This window comes from Cucurbita maxima, unplaced genomic scaffold (assembly GCF_002738345.1).
Source record: "Cucurbita maxima cultivar Rimu unplaced genomic scaffold, Cmax_1.0 Cma_Scf00023, whole genome shotgun sequence".
Taxonomy (NCBI): Eukaryota; Viridiplantae; Streptophyta; class Magnoliopsida; order Cucurbitales; family Cucurbitaceae; genus Cucurbita; species Cucurbita maxima.
The window spans coordinates 3,757,705-3,771,302 of NW_019272039.1; the positions used below are offsets into that span (position 1 = coordinate 3,757,705).

Sequence of the window (13,598 nt, forward strand, 5' to 3'; positions counted from 1 at the left end):
AAAAAAAAAAAAAAAAAAAAAAAAAAAAAAAAAAAAAAAAAAAAAAAAAAAAAAAAAAAAAAAAAAAAAGAAGACGTCTTATTTTTTTATTAAATTCCCAATCAACGTACAGTTTATTCAATAAATATTAATTTTCGATATTAAATTTTTTAAATCAAAAGGATTGACACCTCAACCTTTCAACTATCTAACCTCTAATTGTTAATTTATTATTATTATTTTCAAAAATATTATTTTTTTCTTCTATACTTAAATATTCGATGTATACTCGTGCGTGTGTTTTTCTTATTGCATTATATATATATAAAATTCATTACAAAGTTGGTCCGAATTAGAATTTAGTTATCTAATCTTAAAATTTAAAATTTTAACCTTATAATTTGATAAAATTTTATAAATATCTCATGCCAAATCATAAATATTAGTTTAATATTTTAATACTTTTTGTTATATGTTTTCAATAATAACTTATTTTCAGACAATTTTGTTTATTTTTATTTTGTTTTAAGAGAAATTATCACAACTAATAATTTATTTAGGTCAATAATATAAAATTTAAATTACAGAAACCAAAATAATATTTCTATGAAAGTAATTTAATTTTTATCTTAATTTTTTTTAAATGTTTATTTTTTCTCTATTTTTTTAATCTCAAAATGAGAGATAATTGAATAAAGCGTCATGCTTACGTTATAATTAATAATAAATGAAGAAATTAAAGCCAAGAAATAAGAAAAAAAAAAGAAAAAAAAATAAATGCCTTTCTTATGGAAATATTACGACCCAACGGCATCCTCCAAAGTCTAACACGTCAAGAAAAACCTATAAATAATTTGAGACTATTTTGTCTTGTCTTTTTCATTTTTCGGAAAGAAAAACAATATTATAAATATATATATATATATATAATATGTTATTTCCAAATTTAATTATTTTTATAAAATTTAAAATTTCTCTTCTTTAAACCATGGCGACGGAGCGCCACCCGTAGAGACGGGTCGTTTTCCTGTTTGTCAGTGGCAGTTGCGGCGGCGATATCCCACCGGCATGAATCAATTTCGAGATTTGTATTTAATTTTATCTATTTTTATTATATTAGCTGATAAATGAAATAGAGCAATTAATAGAATGGATAGCCACTCATTATTGTTTTTCAAAAAACACCAAATTTTTTTGTTGTTTTCTTTGTGTTAAATTTATAAAAATATTCTTACTCTCTGTCTATAAATTATTTTAATTTTTTAAAGTTTAAAAATATTTTTACCGTTAATAATACTATGTTTAAAAATATATTAATTAATGTTAAAAAAAAAACATTAACACACTCAAGTTTTATAAAAAGATATTTTAGAAAAATGTAGCCGAAACTGTATTTATACGGAACAACATTCTGTTCTTTACTTTTTAAACTTGATACTAATTTTACTTTTATTTTTGAAATGTGATATTAACCATTTCTAACGGTAAAAGTATTTTTGAATTTATAAAAAAAAAATTAAGAGATATTTTTTAAGTTTTAATTTTTTAAAAAAGATATAGATGAAATTGGAACCTGTTTTAAAAATATTTTTGAATTTTTTTTTTAATTTTTAGAAGATATTTTTGAAAAAAAAAATGGTGAAAGTAAAATACAAATAAGAATTATTTAAGGTTGGAGTATTTAAAAATATATATATATATATTAGTAACTTTTATATTACCCTATTTTGAGAAAAAGAAAATGTACGTGGAACAAAAAAAGCGTTCGCTTTGGGACCAAAAAAAAACCCATCTGATTGCCACGCTAAAAATTACCTCCGCCGTAGCGCGAAAATCAGCTCCACCGTCACGCTGCCCCGGTGGGCTTCTTCCTCCGCCGCCGCCTCCTCCTTTTCCTCCTCCTCCATACAAGAGCTCTTGATTTCTCTCTCGTTCTGTAAGTTTTCGGTTCCTCTCAAACCTACTTCAATTCTCGCGGTTCGCAAAGTCCATTTGATTCTGAAACCCCTAAAATCGATATAGAACTTTTTGAATTTTTGGTCTAAGATTTAAGCCTATTTGCTTCGATTTTATCTAGGTTTTTGTCAATCTCCAAGAAATTCCCCTGTTTCAGTCTTTATGCATCTAGGTTTGTGTGTATTCCAACTAGTTTTTGTGTTGAACGTCTTCAGTTTCCATCGTTTAATTGTTATGAGGCATTTTGTAATCAAGGGTTTGATCCTTCAAATGTTTATTCTGTTTGATCGAGTGTAGTCATTGCAAGTCGAAAAATCATGCTGCTGCTAATTCATTTGTGGAACTGTGTCTGAATTTTAATATCTGGGGCTTAGCCTTGTTAATGTAGCCTGGTTTATCCTAGAAGCTCTTTGCTTAGAACCCTAAGAATATTTGCTTCTTTGAGGCGTTAACAATGGATTACACATTAATCTTCTTAAAGTGTTTGGCCATGAGTATCAAAAAAACTGAAGTATAATTAACAATTAGTATGTCTCAGGACAAAATGAGTATTAGAATTTGTCTAGATCATATTGGTTTGTTCCTTGTGGAGTTTAATGAAAAGTTTTGTCTTTAATGCATACTTTCAGGATGTCTCCGGTGCGAATTCTGGTTATGTACAATGGCGATTGGATATTTAGTGAGAATGGTTTTGAATTTAGTGGCGACAAATTAAAAGGAATCGTCGTCGATGAAAAGATTGCATATACTGATCTTCTGGACAGAGTGTATGATATTGTCAAAGTTGACCGAGCTGAATTTGTGGCTACTATGAAATGTTTGTATAAAGCTCATGTTCCGACTCCACCAACGGAGATATTAGACAATGAAGATGTCGATTTTTTCATCGGTGAGAATCTTGTAGACGACCATGGCAGGAGAACACCCTTGTGTATCACTATCAAACGTAGAGAATCGTTAAATCAAGGGAAGGAGGTGCATTATCCAGCTCCGTTCGACTCGGGAAGTGTAAGTAATCAAACCTCTGGTTTTGTGCCTACTGCACAAGATTCTCAGTTTCCTCCCTTTCTTGCTCTTACTGAAACTGAAGAACAGAACACGACTGCTATAAGTTGTGGCCCTCAGGAAGACTTGAATTGTGACGATGAGATGCAAAATGTTGTTCAACATCAACACGAGGACTGTAATGATAATAGAGAACGTGATAACGAGGTAGAAAACGTGCACATGCAGAACGATACTTATGGATGTAGCGATGAGATTCATCCCCATACCTCGAGTAATATGTCTTTCGATAGTCTTACCGTTCGAAATGGCAGAAAAAGCATCCAAGTATATGAAACTCCTGATCCATTGAACTCGAGCATTCAACCATGTATATATTCCGAGCAGCTGAATGTTAATGTGCCGAAGAATTTGACTATTGAGCAGTGGGCGTCTAATGATACCATAGCAGTGGGGCAATCTTATCCAAGCAAGAAGGATGTACAGAGCAAATTAAGTCTGATGGCTATAAGAGAAAATTTCGAGTTCAAAGTAAGGCGTTCGACAAGAGACTTATTGTTTGTTATATGTGTAGATAAAGGCTGCAAATGGCGAGTTCGTGCATCGAAGATGAACGATTCTGATTGCTTCCTGATAAGAAAATTTCACAACGTCCATACTTGCTCAACCGATAAGTTTCATCGCAACCATCATCAAGCCAGTAGTTGGGTTGTTGGTCAGCTGATCAAGTCCAAGTTTGAGGAAGGTGCATCTGATTATAGACCAAATGACATAATCAAAGATGTAGAGAAACAACTTGGAGTTACCATATCTTATGATAAAGCTTGGAGGGCACGAGAGATCGCTCTTCGTTGTCTAAAGATATCGTATGATCGAGAGAAACGGTCTCGTGGGAGACCCAGAAAGGAAAAACTTGTATCGACTGACAAAGAGCCGTCGCTTCGATTGTGTGGGACTTGTGGTGGTCGTGGTCACAATAGAAAAACTTGTAGGAGTCTCATTGTTCTACAGTGAAGTGTTTAGAGGACTGGGAGTTATGTTGAAAGAAAAACAGTGGGTTAATGAAGGAGTAGGTAGATCTTGACCCTTTTTTTGCGGGGATGTTCAATAAATGAAACATCATATATTCAAATGATCATCCACTTTTTCAATTTAAAGTTTGTGTTTTTCAGAGAATGGTATCCTAATCATTTGTATAGCTTACTTAATGAAGACAACCTATGCAACCAGCACCTTTGAAGCTCGAAGTTCGTCGACAATGTCAATGGAGTTTGGCTTCGTTGGTGGAGACTCGACTGCAGCAGTGTGATCGTTGTGTTAGTGTAGTACCTGTGATGGATTTCCACGGCTTTCCTACTTATACTACGAGAAATTTCAACATTTGATATGAGATTTTATTGTAGTTTTTTGAAGTACAATGTGTAATTGAGGATTCAAAGAGTATTTACTAGGCTATGTATGGAAAATGTAAACATTTCGAGTGTTGGGACTAACTTGATTGCCAAGATAGAAACTGGTACCTAACAGTTCATTAAACAAGCAACTTCGAACATGGGTAATACTGTGTTTGAAGGTTAAAATTCAGTTCGAAAACTTGAACTCGAAATTGAGAGAGTCGAAACTGAGTGTAGACAAACTACTAGCTAAATCTTAATGAAAACTTTGAGTTCTTTCAATATGGTAACAACTTAAAAGAGCATTACAAACTGCAGAACATATAAATCAAATTTGATCTCTCAAAGGCATTGAAAATGCATTTGTACGAACAATTCTCGAAGAAGGAACTGGCCCCAAATACCCTTTGGTTGCATACTGTGGTACTGATCGATATTTTTTTCCGAACTGCGTGTGTATATCAGTTTCCCTGAAAGTCCCAGCAGCCAAAAAAGTATGCTATGGCTCGTCGCCCCAGAATGATTCACAACCTCCAGCAATGGCTTCTCATTTGGCTGGTTAAGGAAACGCATCTTTAGAAAGCCAAACAGCATAGAACTCACGACTGCAATTCAACATCGAACCAACGAATTCTCTAGCAATAGACCAACAATGGCACGTCAAGAACTGATTGCCTCAGTTAAATTCGCTCCAGATGGGCGTTCTTCTGTATCGGTAGATTCTCTGATGATAGAACCGAGCATCTGATGCCTCCTCATTTCCTGAGCTTTCCTTCTATTGGATTCAAGGATGATAAGAAGAGCAGTGATATCAGCAGGACTTACCCCGCCAACTCTACTTGCTTGACCGATAGTTTGTGGCCTCACCTGAAAGTGTAAAATCTATTTGTATTTGAACAGGTTCATGTTGCAGAATCCCCATACAATTATATCATATGAGATGGCTAAGAAAAAGTTCCAAATGTATATCCATGGCCTGGCATGAAACTCTACCCTCTCCAAACTACTTCCAGGCTTCTTCTTGACATGTTTGTTCCAATTAATACCCAATTGAATGTGTACTTCATGCTATTGAAGAGAGAAATGGAAACAGAAACATCCAATACAGACATCCACCCCAAAGACATCACTATGAACATTGTTAAAGACGAACGACGAACCTTAGATAGTTTCTCACGGGCCTCGAGGGACAATGTTGTCATGGCATAGTAATCCAAGTCTTCAGGAAGTACTCTATGTTGTTGATGAACCATCTATAAGCATGACAATGAAGCGGAAAAGGTTCATACCCGAAAGGGATAGCGATTCAAAAAAAGAATCTACAACACAGTTTGAAAGAAGGGCAGAAGATGTGAGAACCTGCTGGAGTTGTGTTTGCTGCCGTAAAATGAAACCCTCATATTTGATATCAATCTCTACACAATCCTTTTCAGATTTGGTTAAGAGCTTATTCCCAAAACCATGCTTATCGAAAACATTATATCCTATGTGCGGTTTTTTAAGAAGACTCTCCAATGTCGAATAGTCCTTCACAGGTTGACCGGACTGGCGGGAAATATCAGCAGCCAGCTCTCCTCCTATAATGAAAATATGAAAAGTCTACCAATCTCAGAACATCATGTTTTGGACCTATTTTATAGTGAAAGGATGAAATTACAAATGAAAGAAATAACAATCAACAAACCTGATACCCTGACAGTTTTCAGTCTCTTCTTCTCATCAGATATTCTAGCTTGCTTCTCTTGGTATAGTTTCCAGCGCCTATCATCTATTAACCCAATTTCACGGCCAAGAGGTGTGAGACGGCTATCCGCATTGTCGGATCGGAGAAGTAAGCGATGTTCTGAGCGGCTAGAAACAGGTAATTATTTTTTTCTGATTACTAAACAACACACATAATTAACTATAGTGTAAGTATAACATTCTGAATTCTTATTTGTACTTTGTAGGTTTATAAAGAATATACAAGACAACATAATGTACACGGGTAGAATAATATATTGAACAGCTACCTTGTCAACATACGATAAGGCTCACGAAGGTCTTTTGTGACTAGGTCATCGATTAAGGTCCCGATATAACTACTTTCCCTCTCAAGAACAATGAGGGACTTGCCATCTGAAAATCTGGCAGCATTGATACCAGATATAATTCCCTGCACAGTTCAATAAACCACGGTTAAAAGATATGTATTAGACTACATTACTACATCATACAATCATACTGGACCAACAACATAATTCGGATCGAATTCAAAGACACAGTTGTACAACATATAGAACAGACCAAATTCAAGTAAGGTCATTATCCTTCAACGGATATAAAAGACAACATTATATTCTTTGTAATGAATAGCTTCAGATGAATAAAACTTTGCAATAAATCAACTAGGGGGCACTAAGACGCATACTTGTGCAGCTGCTTCTTCGTAGCCTGTGGTTCCATTTATTTGACCAGAGAAGAAAAGTCCATCAACTTTCTTTGTCATAAGAGATCTGCTACATTGATGAGCAGGCAAGAAATCATACTCTACAGCATATGCAGGTCGAAGCATTGAACAGTTCTCAAGGCCTGGTAAAGTTCTCAAAAGTGGCAACTGTAGTCGTTCTGGCAAACCAGTCGAAAATCCCTGCACAGTATGCTAGATCAAAGAACAGAACAAAACAAAGCAATATGGGGCGACATAAGAGTTCGACCCAATGCTTTATTTCTGTCCCAGTGGATCCTGATTCGACATTATAAGTATATTTCCTTTTTCCCAGAGAAAAGCAACTTTTACTGAACAATAGAAAAAAACCCAAAGCCACTATCTTTAACCTTAAAAGATCCCCAAGAAGGGATAGAAAAGTTAAGTTTGGAAGCATGAAGGTTATTAACAAAAGTAGGAAGATTCAGTTTCATGGTTTCCGGACATGGAACTATTTTAGGAAGCTCGACTTCTGAAAACATGCATGAACAAACAATTGGATGGGTTTCCGTGTTATAAAACGATTTTTTTTTTTATTTAAGGTTTGCTTCTCATCTTTATTCATTTCCTCCTCCGGATGAGACATTCATTTCATCCTGTTATTAAAAAAGACGAAAAAGAAAAATCCAAGTTGATGTTCTAGAGCACCTGTACATAAAGCTCAGGCACATTCCGGCCCTCTGGCTCAAGAAAAATCTGATGCGACTCTTTGTCTTGAAACCTCACAATCTATAAGAGGAAAGACGGACAAATTAGATATATTTTAGATCATAAGAAACAAATAAATTTATTAGAAGCTATAGATTAAGTGATGAACCAAAAAAACTATAGAAATATTAAAATAAAATTGCATGTCTAAAAAACACATTTTACCCCAACAATCAAGTTTATTTCCATATCAGACCTTAAGTTCAACGTGGAGAATGGCTCTGCAGAATAGGGTCTCACACAAACTAAACATTTTATATAGATCAGATCATGCATTATGTTCTAAATACCATTTATAATTGTTGTGTATAATGTAATCCAAGTACTTTCCTGTAAAAATGATCTACTCTTTTTCTTTTGTTTTTTAGAACAGATGAATACAGTTGTACAACCTATAGAACGAATCTTGTTCAAGTAAGATCGTTGCTCTTACTCTTTTTATTATCTATAAAGAGATCCTTTATTAATTATTCCACAATCCCAATCGTTGCTCTTGCTCATTCAATGAACTACCCTTTTCTTATTGACCTTTTGGAACATTGCAACATTTCATCAGTTTGCAAGTTCAATCAGCGACCTACCACAGGAAGTCAATAATTTCCTTATACTAACTATTAAAAGTAGGATCCAAAATCTGACAGTCTTGAATGTAACATAGAGTTGACTAAATTGACTTTTCAACTTTCATGATTGCTGGGAAGTTGGTTGAGTGATTAATGATTCTAAGTCGACAGTCCAGATGCCAAAAAATCAGGGGGGAAAATAAAATCTATTGTCTCTTCACTCTGAAAGCTTATGGGTGCTAACGATAGGAATGCCTTAGTAATAGCACAACATACGGATATTTTACAAGAAATGGAAAAGAAAGTATATAAGAACGAAAAATTAACCAAAAAAAAAAAGGAAAACATGTATGCGAATTAAGTTTTCCTCTTACTCGAGATAAATTTGCTAGCAAGCAGAACACTAATATACAGATAGTTGGAAGGAGAGAAAAAGGACCTTTCACATTCTACAATCTTCTGAAAAAACGTTTCTTCAAACTCAACTGAACTTAACTGAAGATTAAGATTTAACCATAAAGTCTTGGTGTTAAAAAGTTTGAATCTGTACCTTATCTTCAATTGAAGGGCAGTATCTAGGCCCTTTTGCTTCCACCCAGCCTCCGTAAGTGGGAGTTTCATGCAGATTCTCCTTGATAAGTTCATGTGTACTTTTTGTAGTGCGAGTCAGATAGCAGCACATTTGCTCTCTCTCAATGTGACAATCAGGATCGAAACTAAACCAATTGACCTGTTTATAACCACCTCAAGCTTAGAAGATAACCATTAAGAGCTGCAAAAGCATAGCAAAAATAAAAAAATGAAAGCAAATAGTCTCATTTCAGGCTTGAATTTGGTAGAAACTAGTTATATTTTAAACGTAAATCCAACGAGCCTTCTAACACCAGGTACACATCCAAACAATTACAAGGTCGGCCTATCTAGTACATTCAGCAATTGATCAATAAAACATGTCGGCATGGTGATGCTCTGATACACAATGCAGCCGAACAGGTTGACAACTTGATCCACAAAAGAAAAACGGGAAGCATGTTATGAAGATGCAAGAGATACTTCAAATCTATTGAACCTACGTATGATACCAAATGCAACAACCTCGTCATCACCATGTTGAGGTTCCAGTATAGAAAAGTCAACAGTTCGACAATCCACCCGGGCTGGGGTTCCTGTTTTCAACCGATCACTTTCAAATCCAAGACGTTGTAAGTTTTCAGTGAGTCCATGTGAAGCTGATTCACCAGCTCTTCCTGCAGGCATGGAAGTTCTACCAACCCATATTTTACCACTCATGAACGTTCCTGTAGTGAGAATAACTGCAGGTGCGTAGAAGTTCATTCCAAAAAAGGTGCAAACACCTTCCACATTGTCATTCTTTCCTAATAAAATATCCGTCACCATTGCCTCTCTAATAGAAAGATTCTGAGTGCTGCAAGGAAAAAATTACAACAGTTAGTAAGTGACATTTGCAGAATAGTCATAACCAAACAGAATTTACTATTTTGGATAATATAATAAACAGAAAAAGAAAAGGAAAAAAGTCCGAAGGAAAAAAAAGAAACAAAAAGATGTGGTCATATGAGAAAAGCCGAAAAAGAGAGGAAAAGGCACAGGCACAGATAGAAATAGCAAAAGCTTGGGATAACATTTTACTTTCTTAAGTAATAAATGATTTTTTGTGTTAGTAACTCAGCAATATGACATAAATACTTTAACTTCAACCTTGACCTTTGCTTCACAGTTCTACTTCGGCTATACCCAAATTTGTAAATAACTTCGTTGGCTACTTGTAACTTCCAAAAAGTAGAAAAGAAACGTTACAAGTAGAGGAACAGACTGGTTCCTATTACTTTTCAAATTAACAAAGAGGTGAATAAGAATGACTCCTTCGTTCGATGGGATAAGTTTTTGTAATCTATTGATAGAATATTTCTTTTTTTGTAATTTCATCCGATCAATGAAATGATTCAGTTTCCAATCCAAAGAAAAGAGAGACTTATACCAGTTCATATTCATTACATAACTTGATAAAATTGATAATCCAGTCAACTTGAATCCATGTGCTTACCATCCCCTTTACCTTATTTTTCTTTAAAGCTCTTTGAAAATCTTATAACACCATGATCTACAACCAAGCGGTGGAGATAATTTTTTTTCCAGAATGCTGAAGATCTTTTGTAATACTCATTTTAATCTTAGAACCTAAACATTTACAGAGAAAATCTGTCCCTGTATGCTGAAAGAAAGAAAACTCTCTCAGAGTGCGAGATTATTTTTTCCAGAAAATAAATTCTCAGATACATGTGATCTTCCACGATCCTACAGTATTTGACAAATCTGTTAAATGCCATATCATTTTATAAAAAAAGTCTTCTGCGGAGGTGATATACAGATCATGTTTAATAAACAATGTCTGGCTTGTTCAAATTTAACATAAGATGCTGATTGGAAAGCAGCAAGCTAAATTAGAAAGCCCAGTGTTCACACCATAAATATGGGGCATATTCTTTAAAATCATACCTAGAGTCGATAAATAAAAGAACCCAGATCAACAAAAAGTGCATTTCACAACGGAATCATGTCAAATATTCATTAAAATCAGAGAAAACCATCATTATTCAATCCCTAGCAAAGATTATAGATCATAACCAACCAAAGGAGGCTGAATTTATGACAATCACCTTAAAGATAATATTGTTGCAAGAGAGAATAATATATTAAGAGATGAAAAAAAACTCAAGAAACTTGCCTTTCCACAATACTTTTCATTTGAAGTGCATACTCCCTTTTATCCGTTTGAGCACGCAATGCCCGTACAGCAGGACCTCTAGAGATATTGAGTACACGCTTTTGTAGATAGCATCTGAGGACAAAGATTAAAATGAGTATTATACCAATAATATGTGCTATGAATAAGATCAATTTCAAGAGAAGAAGGAACGGGGAAGGAATAATAAACAATAAATACAATGGCATGCGAGATATGAAGCATGGTTCTAATGTGTGTTAGTGAGCTTGCGAGAGAGAAAGAGATGAGGAATTTCACAAAACTAAGAATATACTAATACCACGGGTGGTATGGAATCGAACTACAAAATGTGCTTGAATACAGACGGCTGGGAATTCTCTAACACCGTTTATGCAATAACAATTCAACTACTCCAATAGAGATTTTCGGTGGAAGATCATACAAAAAAGACCAAAAATTTAATGTTTTAGGTGGAGTGATCTCCTAATGACATTTGGTCCCCTATCCACCATGTTTCTTGGTGGAATTTGATGGCAAAGCTTTTATGTAACCTTTTAGGTCTTTCTTTACTTGACTAAAGACTTATTTTTTAGTTCGCTCCCTCTTTTGTGTGCTTTATTTTTGCATGCCCCTATATTCTTTCACTCTCAATGAAAGTTTGGTTATTCATTGAAGAAAAAATGTTTTGGGTGGAGGGGGGGGCATGCTTTAAAAATGATGATCTTGCGCATACAGGATGAAGGTAAGTATGTGCAGATGCCAAGAACCAACTCATTATATAAGTAGCCATTCTATTCTAAATTATGAGAATGAATGATAGCGCTCTTTTTGAGAATATGTGAAGAACAGCATGCAAGGAAATTGGAAATGTAGGAGGCTACCATAACATTACCTGTCAGCGACCTTACCAATTTCACCACCGAGTGCATCAACTTCATGCACAAGTTGAGATTTTGCAGGCCCACCAACTGCTGGATTGCAAGGCTGAAATCAAACTTTAAGGTTAAAAAAGTTTTCCGGCAACGTCTTTTTGGTCTTTGAAATCTAAATATTATTGTAATTATACCTAACAAATTTCTTGACCAATTGGAGATCTTTTTTGTAACTCCATATCCTTTTAATGTAATCTTGTTTCTTATAAAACCAGTAAAATAAAAAGAGTTTTCTTGGACCTAAACCTAGCAATAGGATGTAATATTCTCTCATTTGTAACAAAACAATTCCATTGATAAAATGAAAAGATACAACCACAACCTATCTACTCCTCCAGTTTGAGTGGAAGTAATTTCATCGAGTAGGTACCCACTAGCTAATGTCCCCAAATTCTTTGGTTGCTCCCTATATATATCTTCCGTTTCATCAATTTTGTCCGGATCCTCCTTTTCTTCCAAGAAAAGGGAAGGAGAAGTATCTTCTTTAGTGGATCCCTCTTGTTCTTGTTTAGTCCCCTTCGTTTCGGAAGTGGTTTCTATTTCTACATCTGTTTCTTCCTCGCTTTCCCCTTCCTCCGTTTCTTTCAATTTCTTAGTAAGAATGGGTGACGATATTCTGCCTAAATAGTAGAGGTAATAAATAAGAGAATACTAAAGATTCAAGCCATTGGCGCGCGTGTAAATGAGGTGCTCTACCAACTGAGCTATAGCCCTAATGCTTGTGATACATATCTTATCATGTAGATTATTTCTTGTAAAGATGAATATTCTCTAATCCATTTTGTTGATTTGTTTGATTGGTATTGCTTATCAATAAGATTAGATTTATAATCTATCAATGTAATATGACCCATTTCTTTGTGATGATAAATGACCTACTTAACTCAGTGGTGAGAGTATTGCTTTCATACGGCCGGAGTCATTAGTTCAAATCCAACATCAATTACACTCACTTATAACCAACTAGCTCAATGTTCGTGCATATAGAAGTCATCTTGTCAAATCAATCTAATAGACCTCGCATTAAGACTGAAATGATCAATATAATAGCTTGAATCCCAACCTGCCAAGAAATTCGATCGATATTGAGTGTCAAAAGAAGAGTTTTAGCCCCTAAACGAGCAGATGCAAGAGCAGCTTCACAACCTGCATGTCCTCCTCCCACAACTATAACATCATACCTTTCATCGACGGCGCCAACGCCATTTCTCCAGTCTACATAACATCAAATGGCAAAAATATATATAAATATATATCAGAATGCAACAGAAATATCATTCGAATTACTGAGAGCTAAACAACCCCACTTGATTACTCGACAATATAACATGAAGTAGTTATAAATTAGCAATGACTCTCATCCCAATTATGCCATAAACCCACAAAAACGACTACGAAAAATGCACCGAACCTTGAGAACTTGAACTAGCAGTAACAAACGACCTCCTATATGTGCAATTGCGGCGGAAGAGGACGGGGCGGTGAGGCGGTAGTTTCCGGCGAAACACAAGGCTGTGTAAAGAAACGGACGGATTGAATGGATGAAGGAACGGAAAATGGCGGGCGAGGCAAGGGAGATGAAACGTAAGCAACCCTGAAGCCGCCATGAGTTACTGCAAATGTTGATGGTTCTAGCAGGACGTGCATACAAGCAGTTTCATTGGGTTTTGGGCTAAGGAGAAGCAACTGGCCGTAGGAAGATTTTGTGGTTCATCTACGCCCTCGCTTCCTTCAGTAGAAAACTGTAAAATATTAGAAACGATTAGTAACTAAACTATGGTTGATTATTGAAATACGACTTAATTAATTCAATTATGCGAATTTAAATTACTAAAATATATGATTTCT

General features: G+C 35.0%; 2 protein-coding genes across 2 annotated transcripts; one reads left to right on the forward strand and one right to left on the reverse strand.

The window, feature by feature from the left end:
• Positions 1 to 1,698: 1,698 nt before the first annotated feature.
• LOC111496862 lies at positions 1,699 to 4,414 on the forward strand. Its single transcript, XM_023147391.1, has 2 exons — positions 1,699 to 1,915; positions 2,565 to 4,414. Exon 2 carries the CDS (start codon positions 2,566 to 2,568, stop codon positions 3,952 to 3,954), a length of 1,389 nt encoding a protein of 462 aa, XP_023003159.1. The 5' UTR covers positions 1,699 to 1,915; position 2,565; the 3' UTR covers positions 3,955 to 4,414.
• Positions 4,415 to 4,566: 152 nt separating this feature from the next.
• LOC111496861 (tRNA uridine 5-carboxymethylaminomethyl modification enzyme MnmG) lies at positions 4,567 to 13,482 on the reverse strand. The gene is made up of 13 exons (XM_023147390.1): positions 13,162 to 13,482; positions 12,814 to 12,965; positions 11,711 to 11,802; positions 10,819 to 10,932; positions 9,168 to 9,498; positions 8,623 to 8,802; positions 7,450 to 7,530; positions 6,745 to 6,963; positions 6,347 to 6,489; positions 6,019 to 6,185; positions 5,694 to 5,911; positions 5,495 to 5,587; positions 4,567 to 5,201 (listed from the first exon to the last, which is right to left on the reverse strand). The coding sequence occupies exons 1-13, from the start codon at positions 13,355 to 13,357 to the stop codon at positions 4,995 to 4,997; spliced, it is 2,193 nt and encodes a 730-aa protein (XP_023003158.1). The 5' UTR covers positions 13,358 to 13,482; the 3' UTR covers positions 4,567 to 4,994.
• Between the last annotated feature and the right edge of the window lie 116 nt (positions 13,483 to 13,598).